The sequence below is a fragment of the Musa acuminata genome, chromosome BXJ2-4 (assembly GCF_036884655.1).
Source record: "Musa acuminata AAA Group cultivar baxijiao chromosome BXJ2-4, Cavendish_Baxijiao_AAA, whole genome shotgun sequence".
In the NCBI taxonomy this organism is placed as follows: Eukaryota; Viridiplantae; Streptophyta; class Magnoliopsida; order Zingiberales; family Musaceae; genus Musa; species Musa acuminata.
Genome location: NC_088341.1, coordinates 9,984,771 through 10,012,390, shown reverse-complemented (window position 1 = coordinate 10,012,390; position 27,620 = coordinate 9,984,771). Strand labels below are relative to the sequence as shown.

Sequence of the window (27,620 nt, the reverse complement as noted above, 5' to 3'; positions counted from 1 at the left end):
CCGAACATGTCTGCAAAGTGCTCGATAGAATTCCCTCCATCGTAAGGTCATCGAATCCGCCTCGCCATCGACGCATACGCGCACCGAGGCCTCTCGACAGATCATGTCTGCAAGGTGCTCGTTATAATTCTCACTGATGGCCATCACAAACATCGTATGATTCGGCATCATTAGTATAACCAGCAATGATAGTGACGAGGGACACAACACATGTAGTTCTCTTGATGACGGAATCATGAAGCATCATCAATTATTGTACGTGCTTCTTAAAGCACACAATAAATGAATGCATTCTGTCCAAATATTTACACGATATGCGAGTTATGTTTTGGATCCCATCAACTCATAATCAATCATGAGGGATTTTTAAAGCAAAATGAATTATCTTAGCAAAATTCATGTGATATTCGAATATTTGGAACAAATATATTTTGCATATCTTATTCAGATATTATTGTTTAACCATTCGGATGTGATATTTATTCACATAAAAGTGAAGGATTCAAAAAAACAAAAACAAAATCAATTATATTAACAAAAAGGCTTTCAAATTGTTTTGCATGTTCGTCATAAAATTAATAATCCCAACAATATATGTGGATTATATTTTACGTGTGTTAGATATCTCATATTTCATATATTTATTTAATTCTAACCATAATGAAAAGTAACTAATCCGAATTATATATATATATATATATATATGGAGAATCATAATATTTAAGGTAGCATATATTGCACTAATATATTTGAAGGATATTTTATAATTATAAATTTATGAAGATATTTTTTTTCAAAAACTTAAATCCATTTGCAATGAAGTGAGGCACTCTTTTGAGTCATTTATCTACCGAAGATCTTTTTTCCTTTATCACTAAATATTAAATGAAATTAATTAGTTTATTCGATAAAATCATAAATAGGTGATCAAAAATACTTTTTCTTTTTAATATAGGAAACATGATAAGCATAATTAATGGCAAGCGGGCCCCAGTATTCCTTTACCTTTTTTGTTTTCCTTGATTTTATTGGGTCCCTCGCACGCACTCTCTCGCTGTCCTCTCTCTCTCTCTCTCTCGCTCTCTCTCTCTCTCACTTGGGAGATACTCCAAAGAGAGGAGTGCAAGGGGAACTCCCTCTGCAGCGAAGGAACCACCCAAAGCTGCGATCTTCCGCTACCAGGTACATTTCTTGGATCATTTTTATGCTGATTTTCTGTGATTTCTTTCGCATATATTGCAATTTTCTATCTTTCAGAATTCGAGGGCGATTGATATCTGTTAGGGTTTCCAAGATTGGGGTTGGGAGATGCCGAAGGGATTGGCATTTTATCGGCGCTTGACTGATCGCTTCCGATACCTTTTTCGTTGCGTGCTGGATTGTGCTACATTTGCTGGCAGAAAGACTGGATTTTGACGCTGTTTCGGTGATTACTGTTGATTTATAGACTTCTAGCTAGTTTTATTTCCTTCCTTACTATTTTGGGAACCAGCAGTCGACGATTTCTTTTTGACCTCTCTTTCGGCTTTATCTTGTTTCTCTCTGGTGAAAATCAGGCTTTTTCTAGCCGGGGCTCGGCCAACTTCCTTTATTCACGGAAAAGATTCAATCTTTATATGGATCGTTTCCGTTAATTTTTTTATGTACGATGCTGTGATGTCAGAGCTGTCGATCAAGTTGTCGTCTGGAATTGGATTTGGTCTTGAAGGAGTTACTTTTAAAAACAATCTGTTTAGGTTTCCCATTCTGGATTCATTTTCTTTTCTACTTCGTTAGGACATGACCTCTCATCTTTTGAGTTTTTATCCGTAGTTGTGTGTTTGGTTTAAAAATGACCAGATTGTCAGCTTAATAGGTCTCGGTAGATCCATTTTTGGTAATTTTAGATACAATGATGTTCATGCTCACCATTTTCTTGGTTGTTTTCCCTTCTTGTAGTAAATATTTTATTTTTGATTACTATGAATTGGGACTAGTGTATATTTTCCTTTTACCATAAAATTGCAACTCTGTTTTCTTTGCTACATGGTTCTATCATTGTGCTTACCAACAATTTCGGATGATCTATTTTTTGTTGAAGGCACACAGTTCTCCAATGGCACACTAGATATCTTTCGCTCAAGCTACAAGGTGGATGGTGGAGATTTATTCCAGATATATGGAGCAAACTTCATGTTATGTTGGTCTACAACTAGACACTGTCCTGTCTCTGGATTAGTGACAACTAGTACAATTCCCAAACCCTTATTTGAAGAGCAACATAAAATGCCTGGTGGCCAGGATGTTGAGCCATCTTCTCGACAACCTTCACCTTTACAGATGCCTAAGCCAAGTAGACCAGGACCTAACACACCAAGCAGATTGCCAAAGTTGGTTCAGGAGGACACACCAATGCAAAGAACTACTGAGGTCTTAGAATGTCAAAAATCAGATCACGTTCATAAGGGACCTGTCGAACCTTTGTTTGATGGGATATCTGCAAAGACAACCAAACATTCAGGGACCAGTGACTTTGATGCATTCTCTGACAATCTGAAACAGTTAAATATACAAGATGGATCCATAGAGCTACTTCAGTTGAATAGGACTATAAGCTTGGAAGCAATTAGGGGTACAGAAAAGGAAAACTCAGAGAAGGGAAATATGAAATATAACTCAGTTTCTGCTGAACTTAGTGAGGGCACCAACAGTTTTACAAGGACTAGCGGAAGTGCTAAGGTTAATAGCCAGGTTGAGAGTGGAAAGAATAGTACTTGCAGGGCCAGTGCAAGTAGTGATGTCAGTGATGAAAGCAGTGGTAGCAACATAAGCAGCACCATTAACAAGCCTCACAAAGCAAACGACTCAAGATGGGAAGCAATTCAGGTGATCCGTGCTAGAGATGGGGTTCTTGGTTTAGGCCATTTCAGACTGCTTAAGAGATTGGGCTCTGGAGATATAGGCACTGTTTACTTGTCAGAGTTGGCTGGGACAAAATGCTATTTTGCTATGAAGGTGATGGACAAAATATCTCTAGCTAGTCGTAGAAAACTTCTTAGAGCTCAGATGGAAAGGGAGATATTGCAATGCCTTGATCACCCATTTCTTCCAACGTTATATACCCACTTTGAGTCAGAAAAATTCTCTTGTTTGGTGATGGAATATTGTCCTGGAGGAGATCTGCACACCCTTCGGCAGAGGCAACCTGGAAAATATTTTTCAGAACAAGCAGTCAAGTAGGAACCTTGATCTTATTATTTATGCACCATTTATATGTATGGTTTATTAAACTGCTCAATTTGATGATTCAGAATTTTCTTTTGTGTTTTAATGTTCTTGTTGTGGTTAACCATGTTTTTTATTATTGGTATTTTGCTTCTCTTTTTGCTGTTTGGCTTTCATTGTGTATTGACAGATAATTGACAAATGAATAGTAGGTGTAAAACCATAAAGCTATAAGTTATTCACATGTTCAATGTGTTACATTTAGAAAATTATCATCGAAGTGTTACTATTTCCCTTTTATTATTTAGCTAAAACCCCTGTTGGTAAGTTCAGTGAAGGGGGGGCAAACCTAGTGCGTAAGGCTTTGGCCTGTGTGGGGCCTGGGCAGGTTCAACGAATGGAACTTTACCTCCATTATCTAAAGAGATTGTTTAGGAGTGGCCTGCTAGGTGGCAAAGGAGCAACCTCATCATTATACCATCCCGTGCTCTCAAAAATTTATATTTGCAATTAATCTAACTTTAAATATCTTATTTTGAACTGCATATTTTGGATCATATACATATTGGGCAGGCCAGTGCATGAGGCTTTTGCCGTTGTAGGATTTAGGAAGGGCTGTATATGCACACAGCCCTGCCCTGCTTGTTGAAAAGATGCATGGTTCACACGCATCACATCTAAAGTTTCCATTATTTTAGGCTTGTCCTTAAGGTAGGTGATAAAAATATGCCATCAAAAATACTAATAAGCGATAAAGTTGATGCTGAACAGAATGTGATCTCAGTTTCTCTTGGAATTATCTATTTAAGTGTATCTGTATTTTGAAGATGATTTGTGATTAACCAAGAAAAACAGTTAGTGTTAAGATTAAAGCATATACTTTTCAGGAATAAAAAATCACTTACAGTATAAAATACTTGTCTATTAGGTATTTAGTATATGGACTTGGTCTCAAGTAAGAATGAATTTTGTGATCATTTTTTTGCATTGCTACAAAGTATTCTGGAACTTGGACAAATCGGTACTTTGAGGTCGTGAGTAGTAAAAATAAACTTTCAAGTAGATATTAGAATCATCGAAAGAAGTATTAAGGAAAGAACATTATTTCTTTAACTGTCTGAGTTAAAACAGAAATATGCCTTACTACTATACCACTCTTCAGTTTAGGAATTAAATGGGCTGATTTTGGGCCTACTTGATTTAACTAGTTTCCAGTCAAGTTACATCTCTGATCTGGATGGTGAGGTCAATTAGTTTAGTTATGTAGGTTCTGGTATATCTAACTAAATATACTTTGCATGTAATATATGAATAACAATCACACCTCTGCAGTCACAAAGCTATTGTACTAGACTAGGTTTTGTCCAGGAGCAAAATCTTTTTAGTCTTATGAAGTGCTAAGGGCACAAGGCTATTATGTATTTATGTTTCGGTATACAACCAACTATTTGATATTAATATTAATTATAAACTTGTAAATAAAGTTGTTTTATCTGGAAATAACCATATATTAGATGAGGGTTAACAAAGGAATACACAATTTAGCACCTCTCATCACCATATAAACCCTTTTCTTAGGGTATATATATTAAACTATTCAATATACATCTTGTGAGAATTCTTGTCTCACATCTTAGCTACATCAAGGCACTTGAGTGATCTATTGCCATCTTGAACTCTGATGACCAAACTGTTATTGAGTTTGTATAGGGGTCATTGCTTAATATTAGCAACATACTAATATCTAGTGTGCGATGGTAAGAGCTCTTAGGATCTAAGGTGATCGAATAATGTCCTTTCTTTTAATCTTAATGGGATTTTATGGATTTCTCGTATGTTCTTTAACATGCCAAACAGTAGAATTATGATAATGATGCCTTGCTTTATATACAAATAGGTACCTAGAAATTACTTATCAACATATTTTTTCAGGAATTTCTGGAGAATGCAAGTGCATCAGAAAAAGCATCACATTAAATCTTTAAAATTTCCACTATCGTGTTTATGCTTATGATTTATGACTATTTGCATTTGCTTTCCACAATTGAAGGTTCTACATAGCAGAGGTCCTCCTTGCTTTGGAATACCTACATATGCTTGGCATCATCTATCGTGACCTGAAGCCAGAGAATGTCCTCGTTCGAGAAGATGGTCACATCATGCTTTCAGACTTTGACCTCTCCCTTCGCTGTACTGTCAGTCCCACCCTTATTAAGTCTTCCAATCCTGACTCTGATTCCTTTAGAAGAAACAACCCTGCCTACTGTGTCCAACCTGCTTGCGTTGAACCATCCTGCATCCAGCCTTCCTGTGTGGCCCCAACTACGTGCTTCTCCCCACGACTATTCTCCTCCAAGTCCAAGAAGGAGCGGAAGCAGAAGCTTGAGATTGGAAATCAGATTAGCCCATTGCCTGAGCTCATTGCAGAGCCTACTGATGCCAGGTCCATGTCATTTGTTGGTACTCATGAATACTTGGCTCCTGAGATCATCAAGGGGGAGGGCCATGGCAGTGCTGTGGACTGGTGGACCTTTGGTATCTTCCTGTATGAGCTTTTATTTGGAAAGACTCCCTTTAAGGGGTCTGGGAACCGAGCTACACTGTTCAATGTGATTGGTCAGCCCTTGAGGTTTCCAGAGTCTCCAGTTGTGAGTTTTGCTGCTAGAGATCTTATAAGGGGATTGCTAGTGAAGGAGCCACAGCACCGGCTTGCTTATAAGCGTGGCGCTACAGAGATAAAGCAACACCCATTCTTTGAGGGTGTCAATTGGGCCTTGATTAGATGTGCAAGCCCTCCTGAGGTCCCGAAACATGTCTCAATTGAGAGGTTCATGGGGACTGTGGCATCAACAAGCCAGAAGTCCAACGCCACATCCGGAAAAGGTTCAGATAACTATCTGGAATTTGATTTCTTCTAGTGCCATATTCTTAACTTCAATTTGTTGTATTATGGCGAGTTGTAGAGTTTCTAAGCTCATCCTAGAAGGATCAGTGATTTTCAATACAAGTTGTTATTCTGATTGTATTTCTTTTTACGTCCTAGTTGACTGTTTCAGTTGCAAATCTATATTTAGAAAAAGCTGAGATGTCCTCATCTGTGATGATTATTAATGAACACCTGTTATCTTTTGAGATGTTCTTTTTGTCCAAATAAAATTTTATAATTGGTTTTCTATATTAGTAATGATTCTTGTGCAATTGAACTGTGGATTAAATCCCAAACAATTTTCTTAGTCATTAGGCTTTATGTGGCTGAGCATCTTGGAGGCTGACACTGAGTTAAAGATTGAACATACTATATGTTAGGTTTCTATTTATGACATCTTGACTCAGGTTAAAACAAGACTATAGTGGTGAGCTTGATAGAGACCACCAGGTAAATAAACAGAGTTTTTCTTCCTTTGCCTGATATTGCAGTAGGATGCCTGCTACACTGCTTTCGTTGCACTAAAAGATACACTGCTTTCTTTTCTATGTAGATCTTTATTAACAAATGTGGTTGATGCATACTCCTTTCTGGCTGATGTTTGGACGATGTTGTTACTCTCTCTGCAAATGTGTCAGTTTGAAGGTATCTTCCCAAAAGCTTATTTTCTATGCAAGTGACAAGTGATTATCTATATTTCTGGTTTCACATAGCATATTTACATCTTTACTTCATAGACATACATGCATATGTGCATGCAGATTTGTTATGTCCTCAAGACTAAGTAGATGGGCACAACTTCAGTTTGGGTTTTAAGTTAGACCATGGAAAGATGTAATAAACTCATCAAATTTCATCAGTCGGATTAGATTGGTCTTATCTGACTTCTGTTTTGTATGTTCCATGGGATAAAAACAGAACAGACTCTTTTTATTAGAGTGCTCCTCTTGATAGAAAACCTTGAACATTTGATTCGAGTTATATGATGAAATAGAGTAGGGCACTTCAATATGAAGCAAATATTGGATAGAGTAGAAAATTAATATGCAACGAGAAGTGGTTTATGGTTTTCTTGAACTTGGGTGTTATTGTATCTATCAAAGTTTCTTTTCCATTAATGTTTTATCGTTTTTAAATCAGTAGTTTTAACATATATTGTTTCATATCAGAGTAAAGCCTCAGAGCTGTTTCTTTTTAAATTTTAAAGTTGAATTTCCATATTGTACATATGTCTAGCCTCTTAGCTAAATTGAGTTTCATTGCTATATTTATATTCACTCTTTTATCATCTTTTTAAAATTATCTTAGATTAAACCTGAAGAAAGGACAGTGCATTGGATAACTGAAGGCAGCATAAAACTTTTTCAGAATATAATATCAACCTTTCTCTCTAAATATATTTTGCCATGTTGTTTTAATCAGCAATTATGATATCCTAACTTGTATCTGTCAATTCATAAGTGGCTTTTAATATCAACAAAAAATTAAATGTCAAACGTTTACAAGACAAAATATAGATGTTGCTAAGTGTGCCATTATATTTTTTCTAACATTTCTGCTAAAGAAAATCTTTTTGGTGGCTACTTTGTCAGAATTTGCCATGTTTCTTTCTGGGTGGCAACAATAAAGCAATTGCTACAAGTTTTTTGGATTTGGCTGTTGAAACTAAGTGTGCCATTATATTTTTTCTAAAAGATTTACTTAAAATAATTGTAGTGGCATCTTTGGATAAGTGTTTTTAATAGGTGTCTGGGTATAGCGCAGCAAGGCCCGAGCACCTCGCACGATGTCTGGACAACGCGCTTCACTAAAGCGTCGCCTAGGCACTTGCTTGAGCCCAGGCGTCAGGCGCCTCGTGCGAGTGCCCGATCTAATGCCAGCAAATCAAACCAAATTGGGAACTCTGGTTTAATTGAACAGTAACTTAGTTGGTTCGATTGAATCTCATGGTAACCCCCCCTTCCCCCTCCCCTAAACTAGTGAAAGTGAAACCCTAGATCCTCATCGCTCAACTCACCGCTGCTTTCGTGTGCAGTTCTCTCCACCATCGAGTGATAGGTCTGAAGTTTCCTCCACCGCCAACAAACACATCCGAAGCTTCCTCTGCCCTCGACATTGTCGTCCATAGCATCTTCCGCCATCATCGCTATCGTTTGAAGCTTCGTCCGTCGTTGCTGCCTTCGTGCGCAACTCCCTCCGTCGCCGAGGGACAGGTCCGAAGCTTCCTTCGTCGTCGATGGACATATCCGAAGCTTACTCTGCCCCCGATGCTGTCGTTTGCAAGAAGCTGCATTCTTGGCCCTGATGGGCAAGTTGATTTTATCTTATGTCATGATTTTATTTTATAATTAGTTGACCTTACTATTTGATTTAGTCTTTTCTGTGAAAAATAAGCAGAAAAGAAGTCCCACAGGTAAATAAATATGATGGTATATATTGCACGTGGGACTTTCAAATCTTCAGTTTGAGGCTTAATTTTGCAGAAGTTATTATACCACAAAGCATCAATTCTTTTGAACAATGTCAGATATTAATGAACTCAACTGCTAGACTGTGCAGCCCACAAAGTTGAATTTCAGAACAAAGCTACATGCAGGATTGCCCAATGGGATCTGATAGGGAAAACACTTCAACTCTGAAAAGGATGCAATCCACAAAACGTTTTAGGATGATTTATCAACCTAAATTGCATTATCTCAAACAATAAGGTGATGTTTTTTGTTGGAACATAATTTGATTATTGCATGTCAGGTTGGCTGTTATATTGTCGATTAATAATTTATGTTGCATCCTTTTTTCTCATTTATGTTAATTGCACTAACTATGCTTCAAATTGTAGATGGAACATATATGAACTACCAAGCATGTCGTAGTTGTGTAAGATTGTTTAACACTTTTCTGATAAGAGATATTTCCAAGAATACACTACCAATACGGAAATGATTTGGAGGCAGTAGGATATGTTTCTTCTGAATGGCCAAACAACTCTGTATTGAGATCCTATTTCTTGATTCCTGGAGTTGGATATCAACTTCATGTTGACAATATGAAGCATTTCTTTTTTTTGCTTTCAAGGATGAACTGAACTTAGCAGACAGGTTAGACAATCATTAATTATCCATGGTACTCCGGTTATGGAAAAATTGATATGAGGTCTTGCATAATTATAGAAATACTTTTTATTAGAAGTCTAATCCTCTACCATAGTTCAAGTTTGAGCATTTCTTAGAAGAGGCCTATGCCAAAAATCAAATGACTAAGTTTATGTTGTCTGTGCTAAAACTACATTTGACAGCTTTGGAAGCAGGGAACTACTCAGATGAAGCCATGGGAGGCTTTTATCAAGCTGAACAGATTCCAGGTTCCTGAAGGTGACTATCAGCAAACGCACATTTCAATTGTAGCATGAGTCACAGCACAGAGAGAACAATTTGTGTTTTATTCAGATCCATCAATCTTTTTTTACTAATTGGCTAACTTGAACTGTGAATGATGGTCATAAGATTTCATGCGCCCTATTCAGAATCCCTTCATCAATGAACCAAGATCGTGTTGCAAGTCTCTCTGGCCTGTTACTGATCAATTCATGGGTGATGGCATCAAAGCATGCCACATGACCTGGCAGAAGTTTCCTGCATCATGTCCTGAGGACTGGATTTTTTTATGACAGTGAAGAGTGGGTATACATGTCATGTAAGTCTCTTCCATGCACTGCAACAAATATGCTTGGCAGTAGCCTTGTGGAACCCAGAGAGGCACACACATAGTTTGCCTCCTTCAAGCATATGCATCATGTATCAACCAAAAGTTCAATGTGTTCCATCATGTCATGTTTCCTTGAGACTTGAAAGAACAATGTAAGGTAATGAGTTTTTGTGCATGGTTTCAGTAAATGTTACAACTGTTTATATGTGGAATACATGCATCAGGATGTTTCAGGCCTGCATGCTGGCCCTATTATCAGAGACACCATCAAGATAGTTATGGTTCCAATGGTAACTTGCAAAGCAGCTTTGTATTGAAGTCTCTGTTAATGAGCTAATCAATTTCCAAGTGAGAAGAACAAAGTGGAAGGTTCTTTTGAGATGTTAGAACATCTTTTATTGTGGCTGAATCAAAATGTCATCACTTGCACTTCATCAACAATGCCCTACCACCTGTGTCTTGGAGATGGCTTCTGGTCTTCAGTCACCCATGAAGTAGATCTTGTACTGTTTGCAGTGACAGAGAAGATAAGCCACTGGGCCCCACAGACATGTGCAGGGAGGGTCATCATCACATTAGAAAATTCCAAACCAAACACACCTTTATTCCTTCCTGTGGGACCCAATACATGTGGGCAGCCATGAGAGTCAAAAACAAAGGCTCCCAGTGGAGGCTTAGCCTTACAGTCAATGTCTTGAAGGGCAATTCCAGCAGTGAATGAGGTGTGATCCTTTCTCATAAGCTTTTTGTTTAGTTCATCTTGAGCATACAGGGAGGAAGAAGATGAGGCTACTTGTCCACAATCCATTAGTATGACATCCACCTTACATAGAGAAAAGAAGGGAGAGCTTCAAGTTGACTGTGACTCATTCGTCTCCTTTCATGATGCTGCAGCCCCAACAACAAGTTTCAGCCAGTTTCTTTGGACATCTCAAAAGGAGTCAAAGTTGACAGGCTGAAGACAGACAGCCCTTCTGGTCTGCCTTGGTAGTCTCCACATGCATGCATGCTACCATCTCTCACACCATGCAGTTCTAAAAGTAACCATGACTCCTCTGCCATCCTCTGTAGATTATATATATATATATGTATAGAGAGAGAGAGAGAGAGAGAGAGAGAGAGAGAGAGAGTGATGGTTGGTTTAGGTCATCCACTTGAGTTGGATGATGGGAGTTAAACTGGTCTATTTGATATTGTAAACTTTCAAAAAGATTGAGGTAGATTCTTTGATATTAAATTTAAAGCATATCCAAATTGAGAATAAAATACAATAAAAATAAAGTTGGGAACAACAACAATTGAGTAATTAAAAAATAATAATTTTGAATCTGAATGATGACAAAAGAAAATATTTTACTATGATCTGATGATGACATGATGAGTTGGATGAAGCCCCACCAGTTTCATGGGGTCAACAAAATTTTAGCAACTAAATTATTAAGTAGAAGCAATTGTGATAACATACCATATGTTGGTAAAGTTGAAACACATTTAGCTTTTATCACAGCTTTTTCTTCTTTTTCTAATATTATATAACACCACTGAGGAATTTGTCTCAAATTTCTTCGCTCATCAAATTCCAAAAGTTATATATTCTCTCTCTCTCTCTCTCTCTTTCTCTCTCTCTCTCTCTCCAATCATTTAGTCTTTGCAGAATCGCTTCCTTTCGTGATTCCCACAACTTCATGTCTCAGCATAGAACAACTGTTTGATTTAATTTGTTCGACAGGGCATAGGCAGCCGCCAAGCTTTACACCTCCTCTTGCTTCACATGCTAATTATGAAGCATCTCTTGCTGTCCTCATGTCATTCTCTCTCTCTCTCTCTCTCTCTCTCGACTTTATCATCTTGTCCTCTTACCTTCTACAGTCTCGTACAGGTGCATCGGATGACAAGTTACTCTCATAACCTGCATTATTGTGCATGCCACTCTTTGATAAATTATACATGTATTTTATTATATGTATACTAAAAAAAAAATTGTTGGATTTTTAAATTCCTCATCAACCACTCTACCTTCAAAGATGTTGACATTTTGATATCCTCTTAATTCAAAAACAAAATTTTTATATTGGTGGAACAAATACAAGAATATAACGTATTGTATAAATTAAATTATCGGTTAGTCTTGCCGATAAGACTTTATTAGATCATCGCAAAATTTATTTTGAAGAAAAAAAAAATCACACGTCGATGGTTTATAAATTTTAAATATATATTTTATGAGTTCAAAATAAAGACTTTAGCAAGGAGTGAGTGCATCCTTTTTGTTGAGTTTGTTTAGACCACAAAGCTACCATCAAATTATTTCCACACTTTATATTTGTAGTAGAGTCACTATAATTCTCATATAATTGCATGTCTCTATAACTATGCTTAAATTAACTCAATCTAATCCACTCAAGTCAATCTTATGATTTGATAAGATAAATAAGATTGGTTTATATTTACATTAAAATTGATGTTTGACTGTCATAAAATACAATCTACCTCTATCCAATCCATTTAAACAAGATTAGTTTATGTAGCAAATAGGTATTAGGATGAGGTTGGGATGCATGCACCTGAGTAGTTAATCAATCCAAGTAAAATAAGATTTAACATCATTCCTAGTGCTAGTTGACCATCTCATCTTTGATTACTATGATCAACACTACACTAGTTGGCATTAATATCACTTAGAAACAATCACATTTTTATCAGTTTTAATTATTATAATTGTTTGAATACTGAGAGTATTTGTATTATTAACAATTATTGATATGAGTTGAAGGTTAAGAGACATACATACATAAAAGGATCTTGACATTTGGATTTTTCTTGATGCTGGCTGGCAATGAGAGACAAACAAAAAATTTAGTTAATCAATAAAACTCTTCGAATCTTTGAGTTTTTTTTGTTTTTGTTTTTTTATGATAGAGAATTTCTAATAATTATATTAGCTATCAAGAATGAGACTTGTAGCTCAAGAGAGAGTATATTTCTTTGGGTATCACAAAAGAAAAAGTCAAGAAAAGCTATAATATTTTATTTCCATCAAACATCGCATGTCACATTGAACCTCAAAAGATTTGAGGCCAAGAGGGATGGATGGCCAAAAACTATTCCCCAAAAAGTGGGGGTCAAGTCATTCTCAAAGAAGGGTCATAATCCAGTGCTGATGTGTTGTGCACTTGAGCTGACTCAGAGCCTTGCTGTGTTCAGCACAAACAATTTACGACTACTACCTTACCTACTCTTATATATTCCAAAAGGTACTATTGTGCCTAACATTGTGACATCAAGTCATCATCGACATAGTTGTGGAGCGGTCCATCAATCACACTCGATAAAGATTTAGATGGTATCAACACGATCGCAATAGCTTTAGAGATATGATTTCGAGTTTCAAGTCCATAATAATAATAATAATAATATAATTTATATCATTGAATCACTAATCGAACAGATGGATCATTCGCGAATCTCATATGGAAGGTTAGACTCTTATCGGCTAAGCTAGCTAACATCTTTTACACTTAACCTACGTCGACATATTATTTATCATTTTTAATCTAATATTTAAATCGGATCGATCAATGATTTGATTCGATTACACTATATTCGGTGTAATTCAAGTTTGATAATACTGTTTTTATCTTAATTATGTTATATAATAAAGATATCATTTTTAAATAATAAAACAAAAAGGATTAGTAGATTCACATGCGTTTGTGCACTTTAATGCCAAACACGATGCATCATGGCACACATGAATGGAACATATTCTTGGGAAGAGGACAGTTAAATGATGCTTCCTTTCGGTGCGAGGTCAAACAAGTCAGGCTTTAGGCATCGATCGCTTATCTTATCTCCCAATTGATGTTAAACGAACGATGGTTGTCCGAATCGATTGTAAGGTTGATGTCATGTCAATAGTTCTTATGATGCACAATGCGTTACCACTTTCTTGATATGAAATCTTCTCTCTCTCTCTCTCTCTCTTCAAAATCAAATCGCATTTATTGGATCATTGATTACATTAATAGGTCAATTGGTCAGATCATATGTTTAATAATTTGTTTGAAAATAAATTATAATACACGTTAGGTTAGAAAGATGAAGCATGTGGATACTATTTTTTATAATTTAATAAAAGGGAATGTCATAGGCCAATCACATATTAGAGAGAGAAAAAGAGAGTTCTGAATATAATAATTCTTTTTCTCTTTCACTTTTATAATGAAAAAACTTAAATGTCTAATATATATATATATATATATATATATATATATATATATATATATATATATATATATATATATTCCGATTGATCAATCAATTGATTCGAGATATTAACAAATATATGGCAAGCCTTGATATGATAAAGAAGGTCACTTTGGATTCAAATTTATTTTAAATGAATATGAGATGAACTTATGTAATCGTTAGTTTTGCCTAAGTTATACAGTAAAATTCATACATAAAATAAATTCATACATAAAAGTAACAATTTGATAAGACCTTAAGGTTTTATCGTAGAAGAAATAGGAGAAAATGGATGATGACTTCGAGGGGATCAGCCCCCTGGGTTTAGTCAAAAGAATGAATAATATTTCAATGTCTGCCGAAAAGAAATTGTTAGACTTCGACTCTTAATAATAAATAAATATTAAATAAACTTCTATCCGATTCTAACTAAACTAAACAGACTCAATAAATATTATTCACAAACTCAGAAAATAAAAAGGATCCTAACAATTCCTCCATCTTCCAATCAGCCTTGTTTCAAGGCTAAGCAACATCAAACTCGGGGAATTCCTCATTCAGTATTTCAGTCACAGGGTATTTACGACACATCACAACTCGTTAATCGAGTAAGTACGGTATCCACTTTTTGATAGTGTAAGCAATAGGTTAGCCTTTTGGTATTGTAGTCTTCTGAAAAACCCTCTCCATCCGATGGCTAGTGGCAGTTGTGACTTTACTTCTACGTCTTCCCTTTAGGATCACCTGCTTTCCATTAATAAAAAACTTCATGAGTAGTTTAAAAAAATTTCACGAAACATCACCCAAGGTTGATAGTCATTCAATTCCGAGCACCACTTCAAAGTCTTCCAAGGGTAGCAAAAAGAAGTCCACAAGTAACTCTTGGCCTTGCAAAGTTAGTTTAATCTTTGAGCACTTGCTATTACAAGTTAAAATCCGTCCATCGATGACCTTTACTTCGAATTTGTTATAGTCTTCAATGTGGTAGGCTAATCAGTCTTCAACCTTACTATCCATAAAATTGTTAATGCTACCACTATCAATCAAAACTGTAACATATTGATGTTTCAAAGTTCCTCCAACTTTCATAGTTTATGGGTTAGAGTAGTCGACTAATGCATGCACTGTATGCATGATAGGTCCAACATCGTCATCAGAATCTATACCTTCATGATCGGAGTCTACATTATTAGCTTCCGGTTCTGCCTCAATTGGTTCAATCATAAGAAGTTGCCCTTATTTACATCAGTGCTCCCTACTCCACTTTTTATCACAGTGCCATCACAAACCCTTCATTGATCTTTCCTTGAGTTCTTCTCGGGTTAGTCCGGGTGTTAGGGGTGGGTGGCTTGCTGATCATCTATTTGTTGTCACTTCTATTCCGACAATTTTCCCTACTGATTTTTTCCTCATATAAACGTGCAAATGATATCGCAGTGATCATAGTACGGGATTGACGAGCTTTGACTTCACACCGAATATATGGATTAAGTCATTCGATAAATGTGCCAACTAGTTGTCATTTAGACCAATCTCTAGCTTGATTTGATAATCTTTCAAACCTACTATGATATTCTAACACTGTAGAAGTCTGACGAATTTGGCGAGCTGTCCATCAACATTTTTGTATTCATATGGGCCAAAACAAATAAGAAGCCCTCTCTTAAATTGCTCCCACGAAGGAACTCTGTGGCAAGTTTTATACCAATCATACTACTAGACTGCATCTCTGTCTAGTTGGATTGAGGCTATTTCTACCTTGGATTCTTCTGGGGTCCTATGAAAGCGAAAAAAATTTTCTACCCTAGAGATCCAACTAGTCGGATCCTCATCTTCCCATCTTAGAAATTCTACTTTAATGTGTGGGTAGTTTGTGTCACAATCTTGGGGCTCTTTTCTTATATCTCCAGATCTGTTCAACATAGAACTTGAGCTCCCATCTTAATAAAATTTGTTGAGGCTCTCTAGTAGGCTCTTTTTGAAATCATTAAGTGTTTCTTGCAACCGGTTCTCAATTCTGATTTCCAATGCTTCCATTTGTGCTTTCACTGAGTTATCAGTGGCCATTACGTAAGATTATAAATTTGTAATCCTTAGTTCTTGTTTCTAATGTCTGGTCAAGGGCACTAGCACTGTCGATGTGAAGTTGTCGAGGAAGCAGACGCCGAGAGCAGTGCTGCGATCGCTGCAAGGAGGAAGAGTTGCTTCCCTATTTTTGTCACTGCGATGAGGGAGGTGGCGTTGAAGCGGCCAGGGTTGAGAAGAGGAATTGATGGTGCGTGCGCTACTATTGATGGTGCGTGCGCTACTAGGGTTAAGGTAGGGCAGCGCATGGATGCGAGGAGGGAAGATCACTGGCCGAGGAGTAGTGGCAGTGGTGGAGAAGGAGGCAACGAGGGCTGCGATTGGGATGCGGGCGACATTCATCGTTGGTTGGGGAGTTGCGGTGGTGGAGAGGGGAAATAGGGGTGCGTGGCTACCGGCCGAGAAACTGCAGTGGTCGAGCAGCTACGGCTGTGACCCAAGGGGAGGCGACAAGGGTTGCGGTTGGGAGGGGGGCAACGGTCGTCGTTGGCTGGGAAGTTACAGCGGCGGTAGTGGCAACTAGCGCCAACTCTGTTTTTTTTTTAGATGATGATAACTGTAGCGAGGACATTGAGGATCACTGCTATGATACCAAATGATAAGACCCTAGGGTTTTATCGTAGAAGAAAGAGGGAAAAATAGGTGATTACTTCAAGGGGATCGACCTTGATCACTTTGAGGGGATTGACCTCCTAGGATTAGTCAAAAGACTGAATAATATTTCATTCTTTGTCGAAAAGAAATAGTTACATCACTATTTATAGAGTTCCACCTAAAATCCATTGGGACTTGGACTCTTAATAATAAATAAATATTAAATAAATCTCTATCTAACTCTAACTGAACCGAACAGATCCAATAAACATTATTCAAAAGCTCAGAAAATAAAAAGGATCATAATACAATCTATTAGTAATTTATTTTATAAAAAAAATACTCATACTTTCGTATAGTATTATTTTATGACCAAAGAAAAGATGGATCGATGAAAATAAAACTCATAATCACACAAGTATATTTTATAGATATTTAAAATATAAAAATAGATTTCAAAAACTTTGAACAATTATGTAATAATAAAAGATAAAAAATGTAAGGATAAGTTAGTTATTTTTATTAAGTTTACCATAGAATTTAACTTAGAGTAAGATGAAATTGCTAGTTGTGATTTTATTATCAAATAATAATAACTATGAATTAGGTTTTTTAAGAAACTTACATTTGCCAAAGTTGCTTATATAAGTATGTATGTATATGAAAGTAGATGCATTCGCTCATTAAGCACAAGTAATAATATATAATGACTCAAAAACATATAATTTCTATCAGTAGTATTCAATCTCGAAGGTGTTATCAGTTGACATCAATCACGCATATTTCTTTATTGATGAGCTATTTTACCCTCGTTAATTAATAATTACAAACAATATATTTTTCAATGTAAAGAAGAGATGAGTGTCTATGTTAATGTTAATGAGATCTATTTTATGTTAATTTCTCCAAACCAATCTAAGAAATGAGTTGGCATCAACTATTCTATGAATATTTATGACAAATATTTATGACCCATATAAAAAAAAGAAAAGAAATTAGTTTTGGCACTTTTAATATGTCAATTATCCTCTCTCTCTCTCTCTCTCTCTCTAGACAACATTTGCAAGAAATAATAGACCAAAACCCAATGGAGGTCAAACTAGAATTTAATGTTGATAAGTGGTGGTTGGCATGTCGTTAAAATGGTAGTTGACATGTCCAAATATATGACACGTAAATGTCACATAAGCATTACGTGGACGCTACATAAATGTCAAAACATGAGATATTGATATGAATCGAAGGCTAAGATTCACGTCTTCAAATGTTAGGTGGTATCTACTCGGATTGGATGCGACGGAATTAAATTCTAAATTGACATTATCTTCTTCTTCTTCTTGTTCTTCTTTTTCTACTTTACTTGGCATTATATCTCCATTAGGTCCCATCAATGGCTAAAATATCATGAATTCAGTAAAAACAAACAAAAATTATAATGTTTCAATGATTTAAGATCACCAACATGGATTTTTTTTTTCTTTCTATCTCAAATCTCAAGGGATATTTATAGAAGTCAAATAATTTTTATATCAAATCTTCTAAATTGACATATATATATTAATAATTTTCTAAAAAAATTCTTCTCAATTTTTTTGAAAAAAATTTATTTTTATATATTTCATTTGATACCTCTTAAGTTTTGTAATACACTGCCGTAATCCTCCACCAACTCGCATACACACCATATGAATCAATTAATACGGTGTACCCTTTAAATATTTTTTTGTTGTATTTTCAAACTTATATGTTTTGTTTGAGATAAAAAATATAATGTCAAATTATACCATAATAATTATATTTTTAAGGATATATCTTATGGATCGATCCATGAGAGTTAATAAATAGAAGGTCAAGTCAGAGTCATCACTGTATAAGAGGGTATCAAATGAAAAATATAAAAATGAAGAAAAAAAATTAAAAATTTATTTTCAAAACAAAGAATATATATATATATATATTATAGAAATAATACTAATAATAATAATAATAATAAATAATTATAATTAATATGATTAGAAGTAGTAGTGGTAGTTTCAAACTAACCAATTTCCCCCTCCCGCTTCCAATTTGGAATTCCAAGTTTTACTCTCCTCCCTTTTTAAAGAACCTGAGGTCACAGAAAGCGACGAGGAACGACAAAGCCGACGAGCTTTCGAGTCGACGCCTGTGAGAGGGAGAGAAGACGACGTCGATCCGAGTACACCCTCCTCCTCCTCCTCAAATCCTATCCCCACACCCTGACTATCCCCACCCCGATTCCTTCCCCGAGGAGAGTAATGGCGGTCGCTTGCCAGGACGCCATCAAGCAGTTCTCCGCCCTCTTGGACAAAGGTCGGTCGCTTCGTGTCTCCGCGGTTCTTTGTTTTCGAAGGTCGGATTTTTATGCTGTTTTTTTTATTTTTCCTTTTACTGATTTTTTTGTTATTGGTTGAATTATTTGCAGTGGATGAGCAGCTGAAGGCCACATTTCAGGTACAACTCTCTTGGACTTTCGAGATCTGGATAGGCTTTGCGATGGTTGCTTTGAATTGTTGACTCCGTTAAAAGTCTGGTTTTTTTCTGTGGCAAAGTTGGGTCCTTGGGTTTGGTTGTGGGAGCTGCACTTGGGTCTTGATGTTCTGCATGAATGCATTCTTGAAACATGTCCTCTGGAATTTATAGGTTTGGTGACATCAATGTTATTATAGAAAGAAAGCATTTTGTACTATCTTTTGTGTTCTCTGCTAGAATTACCGTGTGTCTGGTGATATGCATAGTAAGTTGACCATTGGTTGGATCTTTGCAAGGACGATTTTCGAGTCTCTAAATTCATAGTTGGATAGGAATTTGTGCTTCCGATAACGAGTTTCGGTAAGTTTGTTATCCGAGGATGTTGGAAGGATGTATGCTCGGATTGGAAGGTTCATCAATTTACACCGAGATCTTAACAGCATGGTGGTTAATTTGGCTGTTTTGGTATGCACCTTGTTCTAGTTTAGTGTAAGCTCAATAATTTGTGTACTTTCATCTTAAATGGTTAGACCTTTTCACGAATCTTCTTTTGCAACATTTCGTGGATGAGCTTGAAATCAGACTCTGTTAACCCTAGGAAAAATTTTGTACCAAATGATGGTCAATCTAATTCATGAATTGGCATCATGGGACTGGATTTCTATTTCACTAAGCCTCTTAATATGCCAGGTGATTCTGAATTCATCAGTTAGATAAGAGTCTGAGACAATAGTTGGTGTCAGAAATTATCAGATCCCCTTCTTAGGAACAGTAGTCTAGGTTTCATGTGTTTCAACTTGTTGGCAGATTAGAGTTCATTTCTCCTAGTTTATATATAGAGCTACTATACTCTTCAAAAAGTCTTGTCTCTCTGCTATGGATTTTTTTTCAAAATTGATATAATTTGCATCTGTTTTTGTCAACTAGCTTTATGTATTTTCTTTGGGCTTTGGAATAGATTTAATCATATCTTTGTCTATTCTCCAAAAGTATTAAAAAATGTACGATCATTTGTTCTTTTGTCAAAAAACATAATGAATTAGTAGACTACCAATATTTGATAATCATATTATCTTCTTACCTTGTGCTTGATTTACTTGATAATTTTGTGCATACTTCATTAATTGGTAATTACAGTATTTTATTGAAAATGACAATATCTTTGACATCACTGTTTCTGAAATCAACCTATGCATTAAATGTTTGTGGAGTTGGTGAGGCAGCTCCAGCTGATGCTTAATTTTTTTTTTCACTCTTTTTATTTCAACATTTTCTTCTCTCTAACCTTGAAACGCATCATACTCATGGCACTGGGAAAGGACCTGATATCTTGTTCATTAATTAGTTACTAAGATTCTCATTAATAAACAATGATGGACTTTAGATTGGAAACTAGTATCTTGCATTAGTATGCCTGGACGCCTGTGACTTAAAGAAAGAAGTGGTTGTGTGTTTTTTATAAGTCTAATAATCTATGTGGCAATGGAGTGGTATTCCACCCTTAAACTTCAAGTTTTGTGATTGTCTAGATGTATTGGTGCTGATGGGCTGCTTTTTGGTTTGGCTCTTTTAAAGCTTGAACCAACAAATATTATAAATTATTATTGTTTCATATGGAATTTCTCAAATTAGAGACAATTCCCTCTACTATTGATTAAGAAAAAACCTTCTTGAGTTGATTATGACCCCACAATAGAAGAGCCTTGTGCTCTGAGCCACCCAATTTTTTTAGCTCAATGGGTTGATTATATGGATGTTATATTCATATCTGCCTTGTTTCATCTGCAGAATATGCACCAGGGATATCCAACAGCAACCATGATGCGCTATCTTAAAGCTAGAGACTGGTGTGTTCCCAAAGCATACAAGATGGTTTGTCCATGTCACTTTCTTGTATTGCTCTTCCTTTTATGTTTATTCTTAAAAAAATATATAAACTGTCTTCATCACAGCTGGTGGATTGCTTAAATTGGAGGATACAAAACCACATTGATGATATCTTGAAAGTGAGTCCCCCTCTAACACAGAATTTGTTTCTTTGATTAAAAAATATTGTTTTATGATGAAACTTTAGCTAGTCTGTCAGCTATATCTAGCATGTAGTACTTCTTGGTTCTTTGATCTGTATTTTACATCCTATTTATTTTAAGCATTTGTTAATTACAATTCTGCTGTGAGTTAGCCACCAAGCTTTGATATTAAATCAGACACAAAAAATGTCTTTGAATCTGTAAAAGCAAAATTTACTTGGTTTTATTTAAAAGTTACAGAATGATATAAAGGAAAAGCGAAGTCGACAACAAAATGATGAACAACGATGTGTCTATGTATGCTTATTCACATAGATTTCAGAATGTAAACTCTGGAGTTGAAATGCTAGTCTTTGTTTGTTTCATTACAAAGAGAGACATAAAATTGTAAAGCTAATCATGTTATCAGGGATATAGCATGCTAACATTGCTGAATCTAAATATGCTATGTACTAACATGGATCTTTTCTGAATGTAGAAACCAATAATTCCAGCAGATTTATATAGAGCAGTCCGTGATTCGCAACTTGTAGGATTATCAGGATACTCTAAGGAGGTATTATCTTCTTTTATGTGTACTAACTTTAGTGTTGCTATTATCATGCTATTCTATGCCACATACTTTTTGGTCAACCCTTCCAACCCATGCACTTATTACTTAATTTGTGCATATAAGTAGCAATGTGCTGCAAACTGCAAATACAATATCTTTTCCATATTATACCTTCTCCTTCACCTTGTATTTAGATGAAGCAGTGGTAATTAAAATTGATTGTGGAGGTTGTCCTTTGCTTACATAATTATCTTTGTTTGGCAAATACAATATATTGACCGGTATATTTGGTTGTTGTGCCAGCTTATGCTTGGACATAGCCATGATCCTAATGCACGGTTGGTTAGCCGATTGCTCCAAGGACACTTGTAGACAGCAACATGCATTGGAATACAATTGAAAAGTAGAAATCTGCCAGGTCCCATATCAGTTGCATTGTATGCAACATTCAATTTGTGGAACAATACTTTAGAGAAATAATACTTGGGAATTTCCTGCCCTTGTTCATATCAAATTATACAGAGACTTTCCGACATTGTCTGTGGATAAATGTCGGATGTCCATATTTACTTTCCCTGCTTTACTCTTGCGGATCATATGAGCTAGAATGCTATGGAGACAATATATAAGATTGAGAAAGTGGCATCTTTATATATGAAATACAGTGTGTTTTTGACCAGCTGCTTAGGGTTGGCCAAATGGGTCCCTTCTTGCTATCAAGCTCTGTTGAGGGCAACATCATTAGTCAATCTAAGAACTGTCAAATTTCATTGGTTCTGTTTCTAATGAAGTATTATGTCTTCTTCTACCTCTCCTCATACCACAGATCTGAATCAACTAACCTTTTCAAATTGGTTAATTTATATGCCCATACATTAAAGTGTTGATGTCAAATGGAAATTAATTTTGTTTTACTGATTGTTTTCCAGAAATGCCTATGATACTTTTGTCTCATTTAGCTCCTACAAATAATAACCCATTTTTATAAAAGTAGACTATTGTTTGATAATGTAATTTAATACTTTTCTCTTTGTTACAGGGCCTTCCTGTTTTTGCAATAGGTGTTGGACTCAGCACATTAGACAAAGCATCGGTAACTTATGACAACTCTGTTCTTGTTGATATGCCATCATCTTTTTTCTGTTTAATCAACATTCTTGTGAAATAAATGATCTGATTTTCATGTCTTGATGCTCATTTTGTTTCTTGTGTTGATTTATGCTGATGCTTAGCCAGTTATAGAAACTTATGTGTTCTTTGATACTTGATGAACCTTATTATCTAGTCTTTGGGTTTTCACAGAGGCACAGATGCAAAAGAATGATAGATTGGTGGGGACAACTAAACTTTACATTGGATTTATTTTTTCTGATTTACCAGATGTACATGACTTATGCCTACCATGCTATATTGGAAAAATAGAAACAAAAAGATCCCTTAAACATCCACAGAAATCTCAGCATATTTTTTCAGATTACAGGTAAATTAAATAGGGACCTGAAAAAAGAAGATAAAAAATCATACTAAGAGATTTGTTGTCCTCTCCAGAAACAAATTGGAATATTTGCCAAAACCATTACTTCAACAACATTGAAAGCAAAAATGGTTCCTGTTGACATATTCAGATTTGGACACTAGTTCAACCAATCTTATGCACATGAAACCCCATGTGAATGTTTGTGCAGCATAATTCTATCAATCCATGTTTTAAATACAAGCAAGATTTTCTGCTTTTCCTTTGTGGCAATGCCAGCTAGCAAGTTGATAACAGCACTTGGTTAATCTTGCAGATGCATTTACCAGAGAATTTGCAGAATTCTATGGCAATTATTACGATCCCTTTGTCCAACATCTGATTAAATGTGTATTTTTTTCATGTTAGGTGAATCAATATGTGCAGTCACACATTCAAATTAATGAGTATCGAGATCGTGTGATATTGGTGAGTGTCAATGTCAATTCTTATAATGTACATTCTTCAAGCACATGCAAATTCTTATTTTTGTTTTCTTTTATTTGTTCCTCTGGTAGCCTAATGCAACAAAGAAGTACGGGCGGCATATTGGAAAATGTGTGAAAGTCTTGGATATGACTGGTCTGAAGCTTTCAGCATTGAGCCATATCAAGGTAAATTCTTTGCTTTTCAAGCTTAAATGTACTTAAATACTTTGAATTTTCCCCAACAAAATAACAAACTTTATTGTCGTTGTTCTCATAAACAGTTTTGTTTAAATTTTATCTGAAGCTTTCAAGTTTTACATAACAGAAAGTGTTACTGTCAATTTTTTACTTGACAGAAATCATATTTTAAGGTCTGTTTTTGGCGGTAAGAGAGGTTAAAGTAGTCTTGCAATCATTTTAAATATAGGTCCTAACTTGACTATGGCTTGACCTAATTATATGCTAACTAATCTAAAGCTCCCTTTTGTCTTTCGCCAAGAGAATGGCTTAGCAACATTCCGCTCGACTTTCCTTGTACAACATCTCATGAATAAAGTTGGTGCTTGAAAAATAAAATGCATAGCTTTAGCTGGTGCATTTTTATAATAAATACAAAATACTATCATCGATATTATTTGGAGATGGTTGCAAATTGCACAGGAAGGTGAAAAATAAAGATTAAAAAGTAGTTGGAAATTTTACAAACCAACCATGACGCAATGAAATCTGCAAAGTGAAAGTTTTGGGGTTAACTGGATATTAAATTTATTGGCTACTCATTGATGAGACTGTCTTATGCAATTTCACATTCATTTAGATTACGTACGACAAAAGAGTTTAATGTTGGTTGATTTCTTTAGATTATCTGCATCCCTTTTATCCAAATGTGGTAGTTGTTCTGAGACTTGCTGCTCAAATGAAAAATCGGTTGCTCATGGGGAGTGCTTAATTTTCTTTCTGGGAAGAATGGTCTTGAATGAATCAAATACACAGGCGGTCAGGTTTTTGGTACAACACATCACATCAGATGCTGCTAATCCGTTCCTCATTATTTATGTAAAGAAAATGCTTGCTTATTTTACTAGATATCAGGTGATTATATAAATAGAAATCACAAGCTCTTTCTAACAGCTGGCACCAACATCATATTTAATTAAAAAAACAGAAAATTCAATAACTGCAATGTATTTGTGATCTTTGTTTCCTTTTTTTAAACTCTTCTTTCATGGTTTGTTTTTCGTGCATGAAAATGAAGTTTTTAGTCTTTCGTCCCAAGTCAAATGTTAATCTTTAAGTTTGCTGCATGTGTAATGCCTCTCACGCTAATACCCTTGATAGATATGTTGAAGTTCCTTCTTTGTTTTGTTTATGGGTGCAGTTAATGACCATCATAACAACTATTGATGACCTAAACTATCCGGAGAAGACACAAACGTATTATGTAGTTAACGCTCCATATGTATTCTCAGCATGTTGGAAGGTAGATGGTTACTTCCAGTTGGATATTTATTGTTATCAAGATGTTGATTCCTATCTCGAGTGGTGTGTGTTCTAATTATTATAAAAATGGTGCTTGGTGTGTCTTTGCTTTGCCAGGTTGTGAAGCCTCTTTTACAAGAAAGGACAAGAAGGAAAATACAAATACTGCAAGGTTGTGGCAGAGATGAGTTGTTGAAGGTGAGAAGCTCCAGTTGTTTTTCTAAGCAGCAGAAGAATCTTCAATCATTTAAACATGAGACTATATTACTGTGTAACAACTAGAATATTTGGTATGAACATATAACTGTACTTTCTCAAACATAGTATACATATCACAGAGACCAGTCTGTGGTTGCTTTTCCAATCTAACATTTACATCTTCCAATCTGTAAGAGTATTTAAGTTAGTGTCGCTTTTCCATTTTCATGAAGAATTAAGGAATTTGCATTCATTTTCGCAGCTGATATGGTTTTATCTGTCTGGCGTTGCAGCTTTGCCTTGTTTAAATTTATTGTCTGATGATGTTTATATGTCATGAAAAGCTGTTCGATTTTCCATTCCAAGTTGAAAATTTAGCTTCATCAGATATTAAATTTGTAGAGGTCTTAGCAACAAATCATGATATTTTTCTTTCTAAGTTTGGCCATTCAATTTTTAGTTTGCAGGGGAGTATTTTTCAAATAAATTATCTTCTTTTCTTCTTCGTTGCTTCTTTTTGGGATTGGATGGGATGTGGGTCTGACTTTGTTCTATGCTTGTGTCACAACTGTTTATCTCTTGGTTTTAACCTTTTAACCAAACATGCTTACAGTTTTTTGAGGTTCTAATCTGCAGATAATGGATTATGATTCTCTTCCCCACTTCTGCCGAAGAGAAAGGAATGGGTCATCTCGGATTTCGTCTGCTGGAGCTGATGACTGCTACTCCTTGGACCATCCTTTCCACCAACAGCTCTACAACTACATCAAGCAACAAGCATTAATCCAGGAATATGCCACACTCCGGAAGCAAGGACGCTTCAACATAGAAGTGCCTATAGCTGACACTGAGGGAACAAAAGTGGTCAAGAAATTAGAATCTGAACTCCATAAGGTCAGGGATCACAGTGGTCTCACTCACCCACTGAATTGTCTTCATATCAGTGGTGCCTAAAGATGCCACTGGTCTAGGCAACTACTTCAAGCTGCACTGCAGTTTTGTCCTGCTTTTGTATTGCAGCAGGTCATCCAATGCAGCAAATATGTGGCTTCAACAAAATGTGTTTTTTTTTTCCTTAAAAAGAGTATTTAAGGTTACAGTAGCAAGTCCTTGCAATTGTGGTGCAAGATTTGAGGAAGTTGAAGCGGGCAAAAGCCTTCTCCTTTAATCCAGTGGGATAGGACGAAGGGTTGAACTCATCTGATTCTATTCTCATAAAGCAGCATCAAGATCTTTGAGTATCAAAGGATGATACACTGTATATGTGGAATCTATTTGCATTCCAAATAAAGCAAATTGTTCCAATGAGATGAAAAGTAGACGATCATCATCTCATGTGTCGCATATGTATTTCTGAACAGAACTTTCACCTATGTATGATTTATTGCTCCCAGAACTACCAAATCCCTGGTGATCCTACTGCTTTCAGATGTAATGCTTTCTCCTCCTCTTTTTTCCACTCTGTAGAGAATCCTGCAATAAATTAGATGTTTTGGATAATTCTGTTGATGCTAAGGTCAATCTTCTTTTGTCAATATCTTGATTTAAATAGAATAGGTAAATGGTAAATATGCTTGAAAATACTACAAAAGCTTGCTTAAGACTTGTTATATTGATTTAAAGCTAGATGAAGGGAATCATAATTCTCACAACTTGATTCATGCGGTACTGATCCATCGGTTTTATTGGTTTGAATCATCAATCTAAAATGGCTTAATTACATATTATCCCTTATGCTTAGATTTTATTAACTTTGTGATCTCGGTACATTAAAAAAAAATATTAGGATCCTTATAGTTTTAAAAATAAAATAAATAATTTTATTTATCTTAATATTGATAGTTGTATTGACGAAAAATACAATATATGACATCACATGTTAGATCGATGTAAAAGTGATAGGCAAAATGATAATTTTAACATCCCTTTTGTTTCTAATGATTTTATCGAAAAAAATGTAATTTTAACATCTCAAGTGTTTGGAAATATAAGCAATGCTAAAATTATTTTTTTATCCATTATTTTCGTATCAATTTAATACAGTATTATGTGTTATGTTTTCATTAATGCAGGACAAATAAGATCATTTGTTTCACTTTTAAAACTATTAGAAGTCCCGTATAAAATTTTGAAGTACAAGATTCATGATAGTAATAAAGTTTAAGTA

The 27,620-nt window shown here is 35.5% G+C and overlaps 2 protein-coding genes and 1 long non-coding RNA gene across 6 annotated transcripts; all 3 read left to right on the top strand.

Moving 5' to 3' along the window:
• Nucleotides 1–1,031: 1,031 nt before the first annotated feature.
• On the top strand, nucleotides 1,032–6,379 carry LOC135583488 (serine/threonine-protein kinase D6PK-like). 3 transcript variants are annotated; one of them, XM_065103765.1, is made up of 4 exons: nucleotides 1,047–1,182; nucleotides 1,285–1,426; nucleotides 2,081–3,215; nucleotides 5,255–6,379. In XM_065103765.1, exons 3-4 carry the CDS (start codon nucleotides 2,173–2,175, stop codon nucleotides 6,120–6,122), a joined length of 1,911 nt encoding a protein of 636 aa, XP_064959837.1. In that variant the 5' UTR covers nucleotides 1,047–1,182; nucleotides 1,285–1,426; nucleotides 2,081–2,172; the 3' UTR covers nucleotides 6,123–6,379. The 3 variants fall into 3 exon arrangements, with proteins under 3 accessions (XP_064959836.1, XP_064959837.1, XP_064959838.1); XM_065103766.1 differs by having other exon boundaries at nucleotides 1,064–1,182; nucleotides 1,258–1,426; XM_065103764.1 differs by lacking the exon at nucleotides 1,285–1,426 and having other exon boundaries at nucleotides 1,032–1,182.
• Nucleotides 6,380–6,785: 406 nt separating this feature from the next.
• On the top strand, nucleotides 6,786–10,088 carry LOC135609939 (uncharacterized). Its single transcript, XR_010485980.1, has 2 exons — nucleotides 6,786–8,079; nucleotides 8,166–10,088. It is a non-coding gene; the product is annotated as an uncharacterized LOC135609939 (long non-coding RNA).
• An 8,742-nt stretch (nucleotides 10,089–18,830) lies between these two features.
• On the top strand, nucleotides 18,831–26,881 carry LOC103981326 (phosphatidylinositol/phosphatidylcholine transfer protein SFH1). Of its 2 annotated transcripts, XM_009398017.3 has the most exons (11): nucleotides 18,831–19,093; nucleotides 19,206–19,234; nucleotides 21,041–21,124; nucleotides 21,205–21,258; nucleotides 21,761–21,838; nucleotides 22,875–22,928; nucleotides 23,718–23,777; nucleotides 23,867–23,962; nucleotides 25,155–25,256; nucleotides 25,373–25,453; nucleotides 26,090–26,881. In XM_009398017.3, the coding sequence occupies exons 1-11, from the start codon at nucleotides 19,039–19,041 to the stop codon at nucleotides 26,405–26,407; spliced, it is 1,011 nt and encodes a 336-aa protein (XP_009396292.1). In that variant the 5' UTR covers nucleotides 18,831–19,038; the 3' UTR covers nucleotides 26,408–26,881. The 2 variants fall into 2 exon arrangements, with proteins under 2 accessions (XP_009396292.1, XP_018680658.1); XM_018825113.2 differs by lacking the exon at nucleotides 21,761–21,838 and having other exon boundaries at nucleotides 18,902–19,093; nucleotides 26,090–26,559.
• The last annotated feature ends 739 nt before the right edge of the window (nucleotides 26,882–27,620 follow it).

What these genes read in the sequence shown, in the direction of transcription:
- LOC103981326 (XM_009398017.3), top strand. Translation starts at nt 19,039, where the DNA reads ATGGCGGTCGCTTGCCAGGACGCCATCAAGCAGTTCTCCGCCCTCTTG. An exon ending in AGCTGAAGGCCACATTTCAG is followed by an intron (nt 19,235 to 21,040) that starts GTACAACTCTCT and finishes TTTCATCTGCAG; the next exon opens with AATATGCACCAGGGATATCC. An exon ending in TATCAGGATACTCTAAGGAG is followed by an intron (nt 21,839 to 22,874) that starts GTATTATCTTCT and finishes TCTTTGTTACAG; the next exon opens with GGCCTTCCTGTTTTTGCAAT.
- LOC135583488 (XM_065103764.1), top strand. Translation starts at nt 2,173, where the DNA reads ATGTTATGTTGGTCTACAACTAGACACTGTCCTGTCTCTGGATTAGTG. An exon ending in TTTTCAGAACAAGCAGTCAA is followed by an intron (nt 3,216 to 5,254) that starts GTAGGAACCTTG and finishes CCACAATTGAAG; the next exon opens with GTTCTACATAGCAGAGGTCC.